This window comes from Heptranchias perlo, chromosome 2, assembly GCF_035084215.1.
Source record: "Heptranchias perlo isolate sHepPer1 chromosome 2, sHepPer1.hap1, whole genome shotgun sequence".
NCBI classification, from domain to species: Eukaryota; Metazoa; Chordata; class Chondrichthyes; order Hexanchiformes; family Hexanchidae; genus Heptranchias; species Heptranchias perlo.
In genome coordinates, this window is record NC_090326.1 from 148,220,375 (window position 1) to 148,242,702 (window position 22,328).

General features: G+C 42.2%; 1 protein-coding gene across 5 annotated transcripts in view; it reads right to left on the reverse strand.

Moving 5' to 3' along the window:
* Positions 1-769: 769 nt before the first annotated feature.
* Positions 770-22,328, reverse strand: part of dnajb6b (DnaJ heat shock protein family (Hsp40) member B6b) — a 146,383-nt gene continuing 124,824 nt past the window's right edge. For 4 of the 5 annotated variants that reach the window (XM_068008190.1, XM_068008180.1, XM_068008155.1 and 1 more), the window contains 2 exons: positions 17,696-17,911; positions 770-10,489 (listed from right to left, as the gene is read on the reverse strand). In XM_068008190.1, coding sequence (XP_067864291.1) covers positions 10,407-10,489; positions 17,696-17,911 — 299 coding nt within the window. In that variant the 3' untranslated portion in view covers positions 770-10,406. The remainder of the gene's footprint in view (positions 10,490-17,695; positions 17,912-22,328) is intronic. The other variant, XM_068008163.1, reaches the window with a different exon arrangement.

Here is a 22,328-nt window from a genome sequence, read left to right on the forward strand (position 1 = left end):
CCTGCAGCAGCGATAACAGCCTCTGGATGTGGGGCCTGTCCAAAAATAGCAGCCAGAGGCCTCCAAGCCCCTTTGCTGCCCCTGTGGGGAAGAAGAAACCTATTCTATTATACTGTTTCTCCAGGACCTTGCTCCCAGGCGGGGGCTGGGCACGAGCAATAAGGCGCCTTATTCTGTTGGGGTGCCAGCTGAGTGGAGACCTAGGAGAATGAGGCAGGAAACGTTGTACTATTCCCCCACTGCAAAGTGGAGGAAAGTCGGCCCTAAGGACTGCAGTTGAGGGAGATTACTAAACGTCTAAAATCCATTAAGAATCATTTGTGACCGTAAGAAGTTTTCAGGGTGCACGCAGGGTTTATTCAGGGCACAGATGGTAGAAGAAGTAAAGATCCATTGGTGCAGCTGAATAGATTTGTTAAACGGACCTTCTAGTGGATGTACCCAATGCTTTCCAATTTAGAAAGTATTCTGTTGTGCAACCATTCCTGTTTATTTTACTCATGAACTTTAATAAATGTTAGCGCAGGCGCTATACTATCTCATACTATTCAAATACCCAGTTCAAACACTGCCTTAGACTCTTTTTGCAGTGGTCATCTTTTGCGTAAAAACGATATTTTTACTAAATCTATGCATTCTGGTACTGTAAACTGGGTCATTCTTGCGAGGCTAAATTGTTACCAGAGCAAGTTGAAAGCAAAATTTTGTGTGGCTTGGATTTCGCGCCAAGTTATTTTTATTAATAAGCATGACAGAAACACTTGCAAGGTTTTAGTTTTGTGACAATAGGACAGACACCCTTTACTATGCTTAGAAGGAAATGTGATCAAACTCGGTAGACTTTTGCATTCGGTACAGGTTTTGCATTCAATACATTGATAATTAGAAGGCACGGTCATACCAGACGAATAATAAGAACCAAAAATAGAAACTAAAATAAAATACAGGCCCTATCCTGCAGCCCTTCAGAACTACTGATATTTAGGATAGTGTTTTGTTACAGCGTGACACTCTGTGGCAAGATCTACAAAATATTACACTTAACCACATGTAGTATAAGGTGCTGCCAAAGTACCAGAGTTTTGCCTAAGAAGTCCTAGAGACAATGAAAATCTTAATTTTTGAGCTGGTCTGATCAGTAACAAATCGCTTGCCGTACTGATTGCCTTTTGGCAAAACAGTTAGAGAATGCTCAGCAAAACAAAACAAAAAAAAGTGTCAGAGGAAAAAGTCAGGTAAGTCAACGGCCATGAAATAACTGATGTTACAGTAAAATAACAAGTACGCAAATAGGAAGTAATGTTACACCGTAAGAGATACGAGGGTAGTAATTCCAATATGTAAAGTTTACACGCAAAATACTTGGCATGCTTGTATGCATTTCTGTGTGCAATATTTTTATTTTATTAGTACCAGCTGGGCTGAGTTGGTAGCACGCCTGTCTCTGAGTCAAAAGGTCATAGCATTAAGCTCCACTCCAGGACTTAAGTCACTTCAGTGTAGGTGCTGCACTGTATGAGGTGCAGTCTTTTAGCTGAGGACATTAAACTGAGGCACTGTTTAACTATTCAGACAGACTTAAATAAATCCCATGGCACTATTAGAAGAAAAGCAGGGGAATTCTCCCAGTGTGCTGGACAACATACCACCCTCAACCAACACAACCAAAAAACAGATTTCCGGCTATTCATTCATTTGCTGTTTGTGGGACCTTGTGCATAAATTGGCTGCTGTGTTTGTCTATATAACAATAACTACACTTCAAAAGGTAATTCATTGGTTGAAAAGTGCTTTCTGACATCCTGAGGACATGAAAGGAACGATTTCATCGTCGCTGGGTCAAATTCTGGAACTCCCTACCTAACAGCACTGTGGAGAACCTTCACCACACGGACTGCAGTGGTTCAAGAAGGCGGCTCACCACCACCTTCTCAAGGGCAACTAGTGATGGGCAATAAATGCCGGCCTTGCCAGCGAAGCCCATATCCCAAGAATTAATTTTTTAAAATGTAAGTTCTTTCTATTAAATGGGTTAACACTTGCATAAAAATAGCACACACAGAATTGTAGAATGAGCATGTTACATGTCCATGTAATCTATGCCGTTTGGAATTTCTACTCAACATTTTTTAAACTTCAGGTACAATCATTTCAGACACGATTGTAACATTTACAATGTGATCATAACTTTCATAATAAACAAAAAGTTACAGCAGAATTATACAGAAAGTCACCGGTCTCATTGTTATATAAAGATGATCTGCTTTATCGAACGCAGCTCTTTGCAATTTCTTTATGATTCTTTCACTTGTCCTTGAATGTTTTTATGGAGGCTCCTGTTTAGCCAGTGGGAGCTTCAACCACATCATAATTCATCTTAAGACTGCCATGACCTATACAAAAACATTTAGCAAATATAATGATGGCTTGTGCAAAACTCTGATTCTAATTTCTAGTGCTTTAACTTGATGGAGCATTTTCACTACTTTTCATGCATACGCTAGAATTTCCTCCCTGTGCTTCCACAGGGAAGTTTTGTGTGTGTGTGTGTGTGTGTGTGTGTGTGTGTGCGCGTGTGTGTGTTGAAGATAGTAATCTTAGGGTGCATTCATGCTTAGGTGGGTGAGAAGTAGTTCTGGCTTTACACCGATGCTAAACGTGTGTAATGTAAACTGGGTGTGAAGGTCTGAACTGACTTTGAAACGAAGCGGAGTAAGACTCCCTCCTCTGGTGTCAGCTCTGGTTCCGACTCAGGATTCAGATGCAATTTGCACTATAACCACAGCAATGGTGTGAAGTGAAACCGCTCTGCACAGATGCTACAATTGACAAGCACAACAACAATAACAACAACTTGCATTTAAATAGCGCCTTTAACGTGGTGAAACGCTCCAGAGCACATCACGGGAGTGTAATCAGACAAAACCTAACATGGAGCCACATAAGGAGATATTAGGACACGTGATCACAAGCTTAGTCAAAGAGGTTTTAAGGAGCGTCTTAAAGGAGGTGAGAGAGGTAGAGAGGCGGAGAGGCTTAGGGAGGGAATTCCAGAGCTCAGGGCCCAGGCAGCTGAAGGCACGACTGCCAATGGTGGAGTGATTGGGGATGCGTAAGAGTCAAGAATTGGAGGAGTGCAGAGATCTCGGAGGGTCGTAGGGCTGGAGGATGTTCCCCTTAGTCTCAGTTCTCCTTTTCCTTTCAACTTATATTCTGGCTTACTTTCTACCTTGTATCTAAGACAGTTAAATGATTGATTAATCTTAAAATTGCCGTCATTATATAAGAAAATCTCTACCCGATATTTGGGAAGTGCTTTTTAGGGCCTAAATGTATTGGAAAATATGCAGGAGTTCATGAATTCACCTCATCAGAGGCATTCCAATGAAAATGTTGGTAAGAATGGGGCACTGCCTAGGTTAGCCCTCCATTCCTAAACCTTGAATGCACCACTGAATCAATGCCACCCTGAAATCCTGGTGGCACTGACTAAAGTATGGTAGAGTCCTGGTTATGGTAGTCAGACCGGTAAATCGGAAGTTGTGAGTTTGAATCCCACCATAGCAAATTGAATTCAATAAATCTGATAGGTGGGCTAGCGCCAGAAAAATGATCAGGAAAGCTGTTGGATTGTAAAACCCATGAACACCCTTCAGGGAGGTGATCCTACCATATCTGACTCCAGCCCCAAACAACCTGGGTGATGCCTATCACATGGTTGTATAGCAATTTCTCAAGAAGAAGGCCCACCATCGTCTTCTCAGGGCAACTAGGGATGGGCAATAATTGCAGCCTTGCCAGTGTCACCCACATCCTGAGAATTTTTTTTAAGGATGAAGGGAGTCAAACATGTAGGGAGTAAGAAAATGTACTTGTCCATTAGATGAACATTAAATTAGGAAATTCTTTGCTTGACAAGAAGTCTCAATCCAAATGAATCTCAATCTCTTTTACTTTTCCCACCTCCTCGGATCTCTACTCATCTGCATACTTCCCCAGACCATCAGCACTGATTTCTAATTTCTTCTTGACACAGTGTTTGCATTCAAACCAGAATCCTCACAACACTCCTCACCCCTCTCTGCTGCCTAATGCCTCCACATTAGCCCCAATGTCTATCGTCTTCATCTATATATTTCTATCCCTCTTTTTCACATTCTGAGAACACTTGAACAAACATCGGACACGATGGGCCGAATGGCCCCCTTCTGTGCTGTATCTTTTCTATGGTTCTACGGTTCTAGTATCAATGAAACGGACTGGAGGAGATTGCAGAAAGAAGGTGGGGCAAAACCATGGAGAGATTTGTAAACAAAGTTGAGGATTTTAAATTTAACACATTGAGAGACAGGGAGCAAATGTAGGTCAGGGAAAATGGGCTGATGGGCGAGTGGGACTTAATGCGGGATAGGATACATACGGCAGATTTTTGGATTAGTTGAAATTTATGGGACGTCTGTCTGGAGTGGAGGCGGAAATCAGCTGCAGCAGACCTGGAAGGCCCCAGCGCAGCATGGCTAGTGGCCTCAGTGCTGCCACTGTAAATCCAAAAAGAAATGTTACAATTTTTTTCTATTTGGCACTTAAGCCTATGCAGATTATTGCACTTAAATCTTAAATGGCTCTTGCATCGCCCATAGCGACGCTGAAAGCCGAGGATGAACAAGCGTCGCTGGTGTCCACCTTGCTATGGCACAAATGACAGGATGCATTTCTGTCATTTGCATATTATTACAATATGCCCATCTATATAAGTATCTCATGTCTAAGGCCAGAGCATGTGGAGTTTTTTTTTTATTCGTTCATGGGATGTGGGCGTCGCTGGCAAGGCCAGCATTTATTGCCCATCCCTAATTGCCCTTGAGAAGGTGGCAGTGAGCCGCCTTCTTGAACCGCTGGTTCTCCCACAGTGCTGTTTGGTAGGGACTTCCAGGATTTTGACCCAGCGACGATGAAGGAATAGCGATATATTTCCAAGTCGGAATGGTGTGTGACTTGGAGGGGAACGTGCAGGTAGTGTTGTTCCCATGTCAGGGGACAAGTAGCAGAATGGATAGTAAGCTGGCTACAAATCAGAAAAGAGAGTAGGGGTTAAAGGTAGTTACTCAGACTGGCAGAAAGTGGGAAGTGGTGTTCCACAAGGATCGGTGCTGGGACCACTGTTGTTCACAATTTACATTAACGATTTGGACTCTGGAATCGGAAGTACAATTTCAAAATTTGCAGACGGCACCAAATTGGGGGGTATAGTTAATAGTGAGGAGGACCGGGACAAAATACAAGAGGACATTAACAAACTTGCAGAATGGGCATCTAGTTGGCAAATGAGTTTCAATATAGATAAGTGTGAGGTGGTGCATTTTGATAGGAAGAATAAGGAAGCCACATACTCCTTAGAAAATAACAGTCTAAATGGGGTAGAAGAGCCATGTGGGGGAGACCAAAACTAGAGGTCATAAATATGATAGTCACCAATAAATCCAATAGGGATTCAGGAGAAACTTCTTTACCCAGAAAGTGGTTAGAATGTGGAACTTGCTACCACAAGGAGTAGTTGAGGCGAAAAGCATAGATGCATTTAAGGGAAGCTGGATAAACACACGAGGGAGAAGGGAATAGAAGGTTCTGCTGATAGGGTTAGATGAAGAGGGTTGGGAGGAGGCTCGTGTGGAGCATAAACACCGGCATGGACCAGTTGGGCTAAATAGCCTGTTTCTATGCTATAGATTTTATGTAATATAAATAGTTCCCACCGCTTCTGGCGGGAAATCCGGAAAGCGAGAATCCGGCATAACTCCAACAGAAAATTCTGGCCCTGGAGTCTGATGGAAGAAGCTTCCTCAGCAAGTTTATAAACCATGCATAAAATAAACTTTACTTTTTAAACACCTGTTAGTCTTCATGTAGTGAATAATGATACACTGCTCAACACACTGACAGTTCCTAGCAAAGAAACCCAGAGAATGGTCGAACAAAGTCACTTTTCAAGCTTGCCAATGGGACAAACACAAACGTCTACTTTCAAAAGCTATCCATAATTTTATGAGGATTGCATGCCTCCCAGTGGTGGGTTGAAAAGTGCACTGGTAGAAGATACCTGGGAGTAGGTCTCTGGTAGAAGCTGCAATGGTCCAGCAAGAAATAAAAGGGTTTCACATCCTCACTGGAGAACTGTTGTTTACACCATTACTTACCTGCCCTGTCATCAGGGAAAGTCCGTGGCCAGAATGACAAAATCGCAATGGCGACTTTCTGAGCAACTTCACTAGTGCAAACACTCTTCATGTGCAGTTGTCCAGTTGTCGCCAAAGCCTGCAGTAGAAATGGGACGAATCGGCAACAAAGAGAACTGACTCAGTTCTAAAACTGAAAGCAGTTCCATAATTTAAAAAGGGGTTTCAGATGTTAAAGACTCAGGCAGAGTAGGCCTGATAACCCAAAGATCCGTATTATCCACATGCTGATACATCAATGGGAGGCTAATCATGTAGTTAACTCACAGGTGTACTGGGATGAGTAGGGGGGAGGGTAATTTTCTCTGGTAGTGCACTAATTAGCGCATTCATGTAAAATTCTTCTGTGTTATTTTAACAGTTAATCTTTTATAAAATGGGGATAAAGGCCATTAAAGTAGTGTGCAAAGAAATTTTAAACAAATGTGCTAACCAGCATGCTATCAGAGGATATTAAACACCGAGGTGTGAAAACGTGCAGTATGTCACATTGTCGTAAGACCTTGTGCTGCGATCTTGGCTCAATATTTGAACGTGTATGTGCAACTGAGTTGAGTGCAGCTGCCTTAATTTTTGCGCCTGAAAATAGAAACTTAACACAACGTACTTGATAGTTATTGAGCTGAGGCAACAATTTCCCTTGACCTTTTTCATTTTGGAATTAATTCCTGGGTTTTCTGAAATATCAAAAGATTGCACTAAATTGTATTGCTACATGCTAAAGATTTCCTGAACCTTCCTTTAATGTCAGGAGTTATAGCACAAAATTACAGCGAAATCTGGCTAGACACTTTATTTTGGGATATGTTTGTAAAAAAAATCATTAATCCAATTTATAACCTAATGTTTGGACAAAGATTGCATTCTAATTTATTTCTCCCTTTTCCAATTGTCTTCCCTACCTCCCTCTCGTGAAGGTAGTGACACATGCTGGGGTGTGTACTGTTCCTCCACACTGTCCCTCAGTACCTCTTAGAAGTGACCATTCTTTTTCTTGTAAGATTCTGGTGTCAAGTGTATTCAAGCACCAAAGAAAGAAAGAAAGAACTTGCATTTATATAGCGCCTTTCACAACGTCCCAAAGCGCTTTACAGCCAACTAAGTATGTTTTGAAGTGTAGTCACTGTTGTAATGTAGGAAACGTGGCAGCCAATATGTGCACAGCAAGGTCCCACAAACAGCAATGTGAAAATGACCAGATAATCTGTTTTAGTGATGTTGGTTGAGGGATAAATATTGGCCAAGACACCAGGGAGAACTCCCCTGCTCTTCTTCGAAATAGTGCCATGGAATCTTTTACGTCCAACGAAGAGAGCAGACGGGGCCTCGGTTTAATCCAAAAGACAGCACTTCCAACAGTACAGCAATCCCTCAGTACAATACTGGAGCGTCAGCCTAGATTTTGTGCTCATGTTCCTGGACAGGGATTTGAACCCACAACCTTTCCATGACTCAGAAGCAAGAGTGCTACCACTGAGCCATAGCTAAAATCTAACTATGGAGGTTTAATTGAGCTTGAACCTATTCACACCTGATACTGGCCGTGGACAACCACTTTCCTGCAGGTGAAACCCTGCTCAATAATTGCTGGGTTATGTTGAACGCTTTAGTGCTCAGCTACTGGAGATAATGCCCTGCCTCAGGATATGGTTGACCCCTCTTGGGAGAAAGAACAGATCATTCCAACCTCATCTTCATATTGGCTGTTTCAGAGAGTGGAACGCAGCACAATCTGTAACAGTGTTGTCATAAGGCTTTAATCAATGTGTTGGTACCAATGTGCTACAGGGAAAATTATACCTGTGCTTGACATCAAGGCAGCATTTGACCGAGTGTGGCACCAAGGAGCCCTAGTAAAATTGAAGTCAATGGGAATTAGGGGGAAAACTCTAGAGTGGCTGGAGTCATACCTAGCTCAAAGGAAGATGGTAGTGGTTGTTGGAGGCCAATCATCTCAGCCCCAGGACATTGTTGCAGGAGTTCCTCAGGGCAGTGTCCTAGGCCCAACCATCTTCAGCTGCTTCATCAATAACCTTCCCTCCATCATAAGGTCAGAAATAGGGATGTTTGCTGATGATTGCACAGTGTTCAGTTCCATTCGCAACCCCTCAGATAATGAAGCAGTCCGTGCCCGCATGCAGCAAGACCTGGACAACATCCAGGCTTGGGCGCATAGGTGGCAAGTAACATTCGCGTCAGGTAAGTGCCAGGCAATGACCATTTCCAACAAGAGAGAGTTTAACCACCTCCCCATGACATTCAACGGCATTACCATTGCTGAATCCCCCACCATCAACATCCTGGGGGTCACCATTGACCAGAAACTTAACTGGACCAGCCATATAAATACCGTGGCTACAAGAGCAGGTCAGAGGCTGGGTATTCTGCGGCAAGTGACTCACCTCCTGACTCCCCAAAGCCTTTCCACCATCTACAAGGCACAAGTCAGGAGTGTGATGGAATACTCTCCACTTGTCTGGATGAGTGCAGCTCCAACTACACTGAAGAAGCTCAACACCATCCAGGACGAAGCAGCCCGCTTGATTGGCACCCCATCCACCACCCGAAACATTCACTCCCTTCACCACCGGTGCACCGTGGCTGCAGTGTGCACCATCCACAGGATACACTGCAGCAACTCGCCAAGGCTTCTTTGACAGCACCTCCCAAACTCGCGACCTCTACCATCTAGAAGGACAAGGGCAGCAAGCACATGGGAACAACACCACCTGCACGTTCCCCTCCAAGTAACACACCATCCCGACTTGGAAATATATCGCCATTCCTTCATCATCGCTGGGTCAAAATCCTGGAACTCCCTTCCTAACAGCACTGTGGGAGAACCTTCACCACACGGACTGCAGTGGTTCAAGAAGGCGGCTCACCACCACCTTCTCAAGAGCAATTAGGGATGGGCAATAAATGCTGGCCTAGCCGGCGACGCCCACATCCCACGAACGAATAAAAAAATTCATACGTTTGTTGTGCCATTATCATAGTAGGTACAGCCCAGGAGGAGGCCATTTGGCCCATCGTGCCTGCTCTTTAAAAGAGCTATCCAATCAGTCCCATTTCTCTGCTCTTTCCCCATAGCCCTGTAAATTTTTCCTCTTTAAGTATTTATCCAATTCCCTTTTGAAAATTACTATTGAATCTGCTTCCACCACCCTTTCAGGCAATGCAGATCATTACAACTCGCTGTGTAAATGCTTAAAATGTTGTGTGCTATTCTTAATATCACATCAAACTGTTCTCATCAATAACATCACCCTGACCAGTGACCGAATTGAAGGAAGGTTTTGTGACAATCACCATCTGTGTGATGGAGAGAAAAATGGGGAAAACTACTCGGTTGCTCCAATGGTCTACTGGCATGCTCCCAACTTCCATACATTTTAACTCATCCAAATCTCTGCTGTCCATGCCCTATCCCACACCAAATCCTGCTTGTCCATCACCCTCATCCTCACTGACCTAAATTGGCTCCTGGTCGCCTCAAATGTTAAAATTCTTGAGTTCAAATCCCTCCGTGGCTTTGCCCTCCCCATCCTTGTAACCTCCTCCAGTTCTGCATTCCACCTCCCAAACTCTCTGATCCACTGACTTTGCCATCTTCCAAATTCCTCCCTCCCTTCACCCATACATAGCAACTGTGCTTTCAGCTGCCAAGGTCTCACTCTCTAGAATTCCCTCTTGGAACCCCTCCCCCACTCCATCGCTTCATCCTCCTTAAAACCCACCCATTCTCTCCGTCTATGCTTCAGAGTCCATTTCCCCCTCACACCTCTGTGAAGCACTTTGGGACGTTTTTCTATGTTAAGCATGCTATATAAATGCAAGTTGTTGTTGTTGCAAATAAAAATGCTAATGTTACTAAATTAAATTGCCGTTAAACAGCTTTGCCCGAACCCTGGCTAAGACATATCACACTTCAGGAGATCAGAGGGGTGATTCCACGATCTGGCATTACCAGCGGGAAGTACCAAATCACAGAATCAATCCTTATGTACCATTCCGCTACTTTTCAAAGCTATAAAAAAAAATCCACAAAATTAGAAAACACTCTCATGCTCTGTGTTATTTTTAATTCACATTCAGTAAAGTTATATCAATTAACATGAAAAATAACTGTATTCTGTTGGGAGTTCAAAGGTCACCCACTGCACCTTGTAACTAATGTTTCATTTTTGCCGTTTTTTTCTTCTTCAGCTCTTCCCTGTGCCGTTGCTTCCTCCTCTTCCCTCCTTCTCTTTGGCCTGAGAAAACATTGTTGTTTCATAAAGCAGTTTATCAAACATTAACATTATAATATGTATTGCATTGTACAGTTTCCAGTAATCTACTACTGCTACACTATATGACTCAGCAGGTTGTAAGTGCAAACAAGAGACAATGAGTTGAATCAAACATAAACCAAAAACTATGAGGTCTCTCATTCTGACATAAAACCTGAGGAATAATTTTTTTTACGGCTATTAATAGCTGTTTCAGAATGAGATGTTCTTAATATTCATTTTAGATAAGTATTTCTCCCCAATTTTCTCTCCCCCCACTCTCCCCTTTTGAAGGCGCTGACTCATTGCCTGCAGAACAGTTCCAAAGCAGGCGTCAGCCCGTGACAACCCTTGTTTAACTCGTTAAACTTTAACTTGTTAATCCATGTGTGTGTATAGACAGTGAGCAGAACATTGACTCCTATTATAATGCCACAGGTTCAAGATTACAATGTTAATAAAATCAGGTCACCAACTGTCTTCCATTGACGATCTCCCGCCCTCCCATGCATATTCCCCGTGTCAATAACACCCAACATTTCTCTTGTTTTCTGAGTGAAAAAAAAAGCAAGAAAAGGCTATCCCAGCACTGATGGCAGCAACGAATGACTTCTATTAAAACAGACCCAATAGTTTTAACAGTAAGAAGCTCACTACTGTTATGAATGCTGGGATAGCCGCTGCCTCCATAGCTGCATGGGAAGACACGTGCAAGTCCCATGGGCGGGTTACGGAGAAAGAAAGGGAGAGGAAAAGTGAGAGAGAGAAAAGGGAAAGATAAAAAAAAGTAATCAATTCAGGGGAAGGAGGACAAGAAAGCTGAAAGAAGTAGTATGAATCAATAATACTTTGCGACCCTGCGGCTCATATGACAGATTCAGATTCGGTCTCCATTTTTAACTGCAATGTTTTTGCTGCAAAGCAAATCCTAATGTACACAGTTTCACGGCCTGACAACCTCACACCTGAGATTTGAGAAATTTGGCAGCTCTGAAAAAAAAAAACACTGCTCGCTACTTGGAATTTAACCCGGAAAGCAAATGGAATTTAACCCGGAAAAGTGCGAGGTGATGCACTTTGGAGGGACTAACAAGGCAAGGGAATACACAATGAATGGGAAGACCCTAGGCAAGACAGAGGGTCAGAGGGATCTTGGTGTGCAAGTTCACAGATCCCTGAAGGCGGCGGAACAGGTAGATAAGGTGGTAAAGAAGGCATATGGGATACTTGCCTTTATTAGCCGAGGCATAGAATATAAGAGCAAGGAGGTTATGATGGAGCTGTATAAAACACTGGTTAGGCCACAGCTGGAGTACTGTGTGCAGTTCTGGTCGCCGCACTACAGGAAGGATGTGATCGCTTTGGAGATGGTGCAGAGGAGATTCACCAGGATGTTACCAGGGCTGGAGCGCTTCAGCTATGAAGAGAGACTGGGAAGATTGGGTTTGTTTTCCTTGGAGCAGAGGAGGTTGAGGGGGGACATGATTGAGGTGTACAAAATTATGAGGGGCATAGATAGGATGGATACTAAGGAGCTTTTTCCCTTCGTTGAGGGTTCTATAACAAGGGGGCATAGATTCAAGGTAAAAGGCCGGAGGTTTAGAGGGGATTTGAGAAAGAACTTTTTCACCCAGAGGGTGGTTGGAGTCTGGAACTCACTGCCTGAGAGGGTTGTGGAGGCAGGAACCCTCACAACATTCAAGAAGCATTTGGATGAGCACTTGAAATGCCATAGCATACAAGGCTACGGACCAAATGCTGGAATATGGGATTAGATTAGACTGGGCTTGATGGCCGGCGCGGACACGATGGGCCGAAGGGCCTCTATCCGTGCTGTATAACTCTATGACTCCGAGGTTCTTTTTTATATTTGTTCTCAGGATGTGGGTGACACTGACAAGGCTGCGTTGATTGCCCATCCCTAGTTGCCCTGAGAAGATGTTGGTAGGCCTTCTATTGTGCTTCATAGCAATTGTACAACTGCTGAGTCACTAGCTAGGCAACTACATTAGGCATTCAGAGGAAACCACATAGTGTGGACTGGAGTCATGGTAGGTCAGACCAGGTAGTGGTGACAGGCTCCCTTTCCTGAAGGACATTAGTGAACCAGTTGGGTTTTTACATCAATCCAGCAGCTTTTGCAGTCACTTTTTATAGTGCTAGCCCTCAATTTGCCAATTGGGATTTAAACACACAATCTCTGGGTTGTCAGTCCAGTACCATAACCACTACACTACCATACCCTGTATTATTTTATCAACATAGAAGTACGTCAATGACCCAGATAATTCATTTGAATATTAATCCTTTTGAGAACTGCACTAACATTTCTGCACTTAAATCAACACTTTAGTAAAACTTATTTTGTTATGTTAAGTATATTGTACAGTGGTTCAAGTAGTCGACCCACCACTACCTTCCCGGGCTAACTAAGGGTGGGAGTAAATGTGGCCCTGCCAATGTCGGCCAATTCACGAGAACAATTAAAAAAACGTTACGCAAATTGGTTTGGGGACTGGATAATACATGCTTTCCTCTCCCCTGTGCGGCCTGTCTTGAAATCTAGCTCAGAAAGGCAGCCTAGAATACCTATCAAACAGCACAAAATCCATACCAAAAATGGAATGCTGATGGCTTTAAATGTTCCACCAGTTATAAATGGTGCGATGATACGGATGCGGCTATGATAATCGGTGAAACATAGAGAAATTTTCCCTTTAATGAAAGTAATGAGATTGATTACCCAAGTTCATACTGCCATCAGGGAACCTTGCCCGCCGGTGACGCATATCAGCAAACTGGGCGGGTGGGTCAGCACTGTGAACTCGGTAAATTACCCCGCAGTCAATGTACTGATGTCACTGCACTTGTTTTTCAACTAGCGCTAAAGCCTGTATAGGAACCAGCAGAGCTAGTGCAAGAATAAACCTGTCTCCATCAGTTAGCCACAGAACCTTCATTTTAGTTAATTTGTGAAAAGACCTAAATGAATCACTCAAATAAAAGCCAAGATGGAACGTACGTCTGACTGTTATAATGCGTCAGCCTTAGACTTTTACACATCACTTGCAGCCAACTGGGCTGAACAGTCGCCTTGGTGTTCCCCTGGTAACGCACTGTCAGTCCTAGCACTGGTACAAATGAGGTCCTCTCTATTGTAAGGCAGGGATTGTATTTCCATGTGTCCATCAGTAACAACACTGGAAAGCCACCGCTTGTGGTATGAGAGAGGTGAGCTGATTGGGAGAGTGACAGGTGTGAGCTCCCTAAGACTCCTACAGTACAAAGGACCAAGATCCATATTGCTCTAAAATACATAGTTGAGGATCTGAGTTAGCAAAGTGCAATGGACACAAATATATATATATATTTTAAAATATCTCTCTGGCATGACTAGAGTCCAAAATAGCCCTTTTTTTCTTACTGTCACAGACTTAAAAAATAACAGCCCCTATCATCTCAGCATAATGTATCAAAAACGCTCGCTGATCCTGCGGATAGTGGGGGGAAAGTAGATTTTACACTCAGGGTTTGCATTGCTTTGGAAGTCTCCATTGAAATAGAAAATGCATTTTGAAAGCTGCAAAGAAAATTCAGATTTGTAGGGGTTCAAATGTGAAAACAGAAATCAAACAGAAATAGTAAATTTGGGTTCATTCCTCAGCTATGATATAAAAACTACCTTTCAATCATAGCAAACTCATTTCTGTTACTCATAGCAAAACGCATCTACCTGTCAATAGCTAGATCTTTCAGATAAGGCTGGTTAAACTAGGACTACATGAGGTGTCTATTAAAATTAGATCCAGGCCATTTAGGAGGGAAATCAGAAAGCACCTCTTCATACAAAGGGTAGTGGAAATCTGGAATTCGCTCCTCCAAAAGGTGGTGGATGCTGGGATAATTGGAGCTTTAAAGACTGAGATCGATAGATTTTTGTTAGGTATGGGTATCAAGGGATATGGAGCTAAGAAGGATAAATGATGTTGAGGTACGGATCAGCCATGATCCAATTGAATGGCGGAGCAGGCTCGAGGGGCTGAATGGCCTACTCCTGTTCCTATGTTCCTAGAACAGATCAACATCACAACTTAAAACCCAGGTTGGATCTGAACACTGGCAACTAGCCTAAGGGATAGGGGTCAAGACTTTAGCTTGTATGTTATCCCCCTATAAGACTTCTCCAATTACATTATACCACCCTGCACTGGTGAGAGTCCTATATGATGGGAGATAACTTCTGTGATTTTTAAACAAGGATACTGTGCCCTCCCATTGGGACATTGCCAATGGCTGTTCAAGTTTTCTTGACAATCGAAGCACATATGATTGATGTCCAACAGAAAAAAAATTCTTATAATTAAAGCCAAACTTGGCCTAAAAATTTTATTGCAAACTTAAACTACATAAGTCAGTGAGTAAATGGCTTCAAGGCACAATGAGATAAGCAATTTATAAATTTAGTGCAATGCTTAAAAAAACAAGACTTGATGTATGCACTCAGGTATGTAAGATTAAGCATTCAAATCACTGTTTGGGGACTGAAAGTAGGGGGGCATCTTAAAAGCGAGTCGCTGTAGCTCACGCTGAGGATCCCACTTACCTGCTCCTGGCCCAGCCTGCACTGGACTTTCTGGCATCACGTGTTTCTCTTTGATTCTTGGCCTGCCACTCTCCTGTTTTATGCTTCCATTTTCCCCCTCTCAGGTTTTCAGCTTCCCATTCACCTGTCTCAGGCTCAGTTTCCTCCTTGTCTGTGCACGGAGGTGGCAGTGCGTGAAACAGTCACTGCACGCTAAATAACGTTTCCCGCTCTTTGGAAAGGCATGGTGACCGGTAGGACATGTTATACATGAGTCATAGATTTTTTTTCAGGGGGTTATCTTCCACTTAATATATGAGTATATACAGGACTATAGACTTGGATAACCTTTATAGCATTTATGAAAACCCATTACAATCTTGGAATTGAATAAACAGATCATAACATAGACTATCCTCTTTCTAAATAAGTCTTACCAAATCAAGAGCCCTTATCAGTGTCTTTTCCTTCATGTTTTATGCAATACATTTCAAGCAAGACAATAATTCAATATTAAATATTTTTCACTGGTTTACAAGTCTACCACTGGAATTAAGGGAGCCAGATTTTGCAGTTAAGTACCCAAAACCAGCTAATGGACACAGGTCTCCCAGAATCAAATCTAAATAAGTGGCAGTATAAAAGTAGTTTCAATTGTGACCATACAAATCCTAAAAAAAAGTTAGAGAGTCAGGACAAAATCCTCTACTGAACAGACTGCATCTCCACCTTACCACATTCCAGTGCTATCATTGTTCATTGTCCTGAAGCTGTTAAAATCAATGCTCACAGAGTGTGCCAGGTAGGAGTATTAACGGGGCATTTCCCAAAATCTGTAGCTATGCAAAAACCAAAGTGCACTCTCCAATCTCTAATTGAAATGATTTTGTATGTATTTCAGTTTAGAATTAGTAACTCACTCTTGGTGCATAAAGTGACCTGTGGTAATAAGGCAGTGTCATGAGTACTATTCTATCCATTCATTCTCGTTCTCGTTATAGGGAGCTGAACAACTGTTACTGCAATATTTAAGGAATAGATGCAGTGATGTGCTAATCCCTGCCTCTGCCACACGCACAAACATGCAAACACACACTCACACAAACACACACTCACACCTCGCGTGACATTCCTGCAACAGATTTTATGCAAATCCCTTTTGCTAGATTCAAACGGTTACATGGACTGTTTCATCTGAAGGTGGCTTGTTTGCTTGGGGATAAACTGCATGCTTGAGCCATCATTGCTGTCACTGACAAGGTCTCTCTGGTGGCTCAACAAGTGCCTGGCAGGCTCTATGACATTCTATTTTTATTTGATTTTTTTTTAATGGTCAGCTAGTTCTGACTTCCACAATTCACTCGTGTGTTCTCAGTCTCAGTACATCTGCTACTAGTGATGCCCCTATTGCCCTGCTCTGGTATTCATGTAGTTGATGCTAATGTGCATGTCAATGAGCTGCAGACATGCGACTGGCTTAAACTCTGTACAGTAATGGACTTGTAAAAATTCATGACTTTATCTCACCACAACAGAGAAGTGGCAAAAGTTGTGTTTAAAGTAAATCTTTGAAAAATAAGACCTTTTACATGCCAATTTTCATACTTTGGGACATTATACGGTGATTTGACATTCTCAATTTGGCTGTACAACAGATTTGCCTGGTTTGGGAATTTCTAAAGGCGAAGATACAGGGTCACAATTTCAGTGCTCAATAAATCCCCTTACAGTATTTCCAAATCCCTTTGTCACAGTCTACCTTTTGATCAATTCCTTTCAAGAACTTCTGTACATCGGCTAGCATTCTGTTCCAACTTAAGAACATAAGAAATAGGAGCAGGAGTAGACCATACGGCCCCTCGAGCCTGCTCCGCCATTCAATCAGATCATGGCTGATCTTCAACCTCAACTCCACTTTCCTGCCCGATCCCCATATCCCTTGATTCCCCTAGAGTCCAAAAATCTATCCATCTCAATAAGAGCATAAGGATTTCCAACAATCAGCGTGGAGGTGATTTTAAAATGGGAACAGCTAGATCGCCGTTCAGGAGTATGGTAGAGGTGCCAGAAGAGAATGAGCACAATTAAACAGCAACTCAACAGAGTTTGGATTTTTTTTTAAGGAATCTGATTGCTTTTCTGCCAGTTGCCAGTTTTAGTGAACGGAATTTTTTAATAAAAAGATGCAGAGAAATTTTAGTCATGAAAACATTTGAGCAAGCTTTGCACCCTAGAGATTTCCCCAGGCCCCGCTGAGTATTTCTTCTTGTACCGACACGTGCCACACAACTTTTAATTATATGTATGTAAATGGAGCACTGGTATTCACATTTATGAATTTTTAGGGGTTTCTGATTGCTGTTAGTTAAGGAATAATGTTCCTTTTAGCTTGGGTTAGCACTGCCCCTAAAATTGATAGGCTTCTTTAGTAATGGGCACTCTGAGTGTACTACAAACCGAGAAAGGCAAGAGCAAACTTCTCCCAGAGGAGGGCTAGCATGCTGAACAGCAGCGGCAGGCCTTATCTGGTGAATTGCTTTTCTTATTTTGATCAGTGCCCAATTGCTCAGTTTTTTTCTTTCCAATCTTTGGTCTTGGATTCACACCTGCTGGGTTGGAAATGGTTCCCTCCTCGGGGACACTGTAGGCCATTGCTGTTGATCCGGCTTCCTCTTCCTCTTCAGCATGATGCTGATAATCATGTTTCGGGTAGGACGTGGAATGCTGCAACCGTGAAGAGCGGGTGTAAGACGAATGACTCGGTAGGGCCTGTTGTCCTCGCTGTCTGAGCTCCGTTGCTAGGGCATGTTCATCTTCAACACCTGAAACAGAATGATAATGTGTAGTGCATGTTATATTCAGACTACATTCCAGGCCATTTCGTCAATACAGAATCACTAAACACTCTCTAAAACTGTGAGTCATGTGTCACTTCTCCATCGCTCTTGCCTCTGAGTCAAAACGTTGTGGGTTCAAGTCCCACTTTAGGGACTTGAGCATATAATCTAGGCTGACACTTCAGTGCAGTACTGAGGGAGTGCTGCACTGTTGGAGGGGCTGCCTTTCAAAGGAGAAATTAAACCTAGACTGCTTTGTCAGGTGGATGTAAAAGATCCCATGGAACTATTTCAAAGAAGAACAGGGGGTTCTCCTGGTGTCCTGGCCAACATTTAATCCTTCGAGTAAGTCTAGTAAATAAAAAACTTAATATATATCCAGCACAGAAACACTTCCTACTTGTATTTTTCAGAAACAATAGTAGATGCCAACTGAGATCCACCAAAGCTCCACTTCAATACATACTCTGGAGCAAGGAGTCACAAGCACAACAGCAAAATTTGAAGATGATAAAAAGCTAATAACAGTGATAGACACCAAAGCTGAACAGGATAAGCTACAGGAGGATTTGAATATACATGGGGATTGGGCAGACAGGTGGCAGCTGAAATTCAATGTAGAGAAATGCAAAATGCTTCACATAGGGACAAAAAATCCAGGAAGGATTAAATTGAAAGAAAATAATGTGCATGGAAAATGGGAGATCTGGGGGTCTTGATTGACAATAAATTACTGTTTTTAGGATTCTAAAGGGACTGGATAATATAGATCATGACAAGCTATTTCACCTTGTCCAGAACAGTAGAACTAGAGGATACAGCCTGCGCTTGAAGGGGGGAAATTCAAAAACACCATTTCAGTGAGCGAGTCGTAAATCTATGGAACAGGCTCCTAGGGGACATGGCAGAAGCAGATAGTATTGATTAATTCAAATGCAAATTAGATAGATTTCTTTCAGAAGATAATATTTTGGGATACAGTATATGAGGAATTTGAGACATGACATGTGGTAAGTGTAGCATGCTTGAGAGGAACAGGTGACTTTGGACTTACGGTTCCCCAAGTTCTCCACTACTCGGGTTTTCCTCGCCTCATATCTAAGTCTGCTGCTAATTGATAGAGACTGATTGCTATGATTAATCAATAACTCCACTATCATTGTATCATGTGACTACCAGGATGGTAGAAGGCGAACGAGATGGACCATAGGAATTGCTAGACGAAAAAAGACCAATGTTCCACGTGTTTTTCACTATAGGTCATCTGCATTACCACCCACTGACAAATGCCATTCAACAGCTACAGAACTGTTGGCAACTGTCCCACAGAGTGTCATTCCATAGATGGCAGAAAATTGACATGGCTATGTATGAAATGGATTGTGTCGGATGAACATAGTATTATTTATTTTATTAAAGAACAGGAATTGTTTTAACAATTGTGAAATTGGGATGTTTCATTACTGTTCAGAGGTAAGGATGAGAGAGATGCAGGGTTTACATTATAACCTTATCTATGAAACAATAGTCTTTGCTGTATAGTGATATTGGTGGGCAGACACACAAGACATTACTTTAGGTTTGAGAACTGGCAGAAATATTAATTCCCCTGTCACATATCTTTTGACGCGCCAATTCGCACTTATTATTTTAGGCACAACCGTCCCTTGTTAGTCAAACTTTGCTGTGCCAGCTGTAAATTTTTTGCTGCCATATTAAACAATAAACACCACAATGGCCTTTGAATTACCAAAATGAATTGGCAGAATTTGAGTGTTTACACACAAAGAACCAGTTAAAAAAAAAAGGATTGTCTTTCCCGCTGCCAGTCTTAATCCCAGCAGGTTTACTTTCCAGGTTGCAGCCAGCTGCAAGACCCATTCCTCAGGAACTAACAGTGCTGGCACTGGTCTCCCGTTGTATAAAATCAACTACAGTGTACTATCAACGACAGGAGCAATGCATGCTGACAGTGTACTATGTTTGTTTAGTTCATCTATTCTCATATTAGTGGATTTAGCCAGTATCCACAGATATTCTTCCTCCAATAAAAAAAACAGAAAAGACATGAAAAAAGAAGCACGGCAATTCATCTTATTGTTTAAAGGCATTGTGATGCATAAGAGTATCAAATGTAAACAATCTTACAACACCAAGTTATAGTCCAACAATTTTATTTGAAAATCACAAGCTTTCAGAGGCTTCCTCCTTCGTCAGGTGAATGATGTCAGGTGAATTGTTTACATTTGTCAACCCCAGTCCATCACCGGCATCTCCACATTAAGAGTATCAATGCAGGGCACCCCAGAGAAGTGGGATATAGGTACATACCTTTGATCTACCAAACTGGAGCTCCTGACCATGGTTGTGTTTTTATGGACAAAGTCTGTACCTTTCTTGCGCATTTCCTACTATCCAATTATCAAGTGGCATTCACTGGATCCTGCAAAGATGCTGCCTATCTGTCATGTTGCCTGGAGAAGATGCACGGCCCAGGGAGATAGTGTTGATAATGGGATAAAGTAATTTACAAAACAAAAGCAGTATCCTCACCTACTCCCCCACCCCCACCCCCACGAAAAAGCATTAATTTTCTACAGTTGATTTTTTAGAAGCGGTACTGATGTCAAAACTTTAAGCATCAATGACACGGTAGAAATATAATTACGCTGCGTAGTTTTGAATCTTTTCCCCCCCTAATTTTACTTTATTAGCAGAAGTAACTGTACTGAGAAACTGAACCAGCAGGACAATCACATTATTAAGAATAGTCTTTAGGCTCTAATAAGTCCAGCAAGTAGGTGAGCCACACAGATCAGGAAGCTTCAGCCTCTGTGCTGAGTTAACTGATCAAAACCAGCATGGCGAACAGCAAGCTACAATTGGCCTCAGTTTAGGGAGGGGGTGTGGAAATATCCTGTTCCTGATCACAGTCTAGTAATCCACACCAGGAGTGCTGGTTGTGGGGGTGGGTGAGGACTGGGTCAGGCTTGGTTCTATGCTCCCAGTCATATGAAAACCTGCCAGTACTCGAGGTCGAGGCTCACACATTGAATAATGACCATTTATTCGCTCCTTTTAGGAGAGAAGGGGAGGAAAGAGAATTAGTGCCAACATTGAAAAACACAGTCTTATGACACAATGAATGGGAGAATCATAATTGTTCGTTAAATGTAATGGGCCAACAACGTGTTCCTGTTAACTGTGTCTCCTACCTACCAGTACAATAAGAATGCAGTAAAGCTTCTGAAGACAAGGTATCCATATTGAAAACCAATAATTAAATTCTAACTCTTATACTTTAGGGACAGTGATGCTCATTTTATGAAATCAGCAGGCTGATCTTTGGTCCCAATAAATATAGAGAGATATTTTGTAAGTGTTTCAACCACATTGTATGCTGATGCATTGGATGAATATTACAAATAATAATGACTAGATGTCGCTCTGGTGCATTGAAAATATATGCAAATAAGATATGAAATTGTCAGTTACACAATTAAGTAGGATTGACTACATTATGAATACAATCCCACACAACCTTTGCATAGCAATGTACTACTAATTAACCTCAGAGATGCTGTTTTAACATTAAAGGCAGCATGCTAATGAGATACAATTTCATATTGCTGTGGAATTTCAAGGCAAATATTAATTCTGTTGTCGATTAAAATAGCACTTGTATTCTTAGCAAAACAATACAGCGACTTATCTTACGTCACATGACATTTAAATTAAAATATAGAGCACAGAGATTATAAAGGCAATTTAGCATTTTTCTGAAAGGTGAGGGAGAGCATTATAAACACAAATAATTATTTCGGAACTATTCCAATCAAGTTCCAAATGAAACACGGGGGAGCACCACATACACACATTCTGGATTTCTAGTATAATGGGACCTAACAATTGGAATTTAATTACTTTTATTGAGCTTTGATATAATTCATTCAGTTTATTCATTGGCCCCATTTACACCTATGCTGTAGAAACTGTACATTTTGCAGCAACTAATTTGTCACATTGAACCGATTGCTGTGAATTTTACAGATTTCCGTTGGTTGGTGCATTTTCTAATTTTTCCTCCCTGTCCCTTTCTTCTCTTGAAAGCACAGGCTTCTGTTGGGATACTATTCCATGGGTAACAGGGACCATCGATATTCACAAAAGTTCCATTGTTCCTGGGTGAGCCCAGGCAGTGAGGATTGACAGCTATTTGACCATAGTATCTGTGACAAATATAGATATTTTATTAGTCCTTGTTTTCAAATCCCTCCATGGCCTTGACCCTCCCTATCTCTGTAACCTCCTTCAGCCCTACAACCTTCCGCCATCTCTGCGCTCCTCCAATTCTGGCCAATTGCGCATCCCCAATTTTCATCACTCCATCATTGGCGGCCGT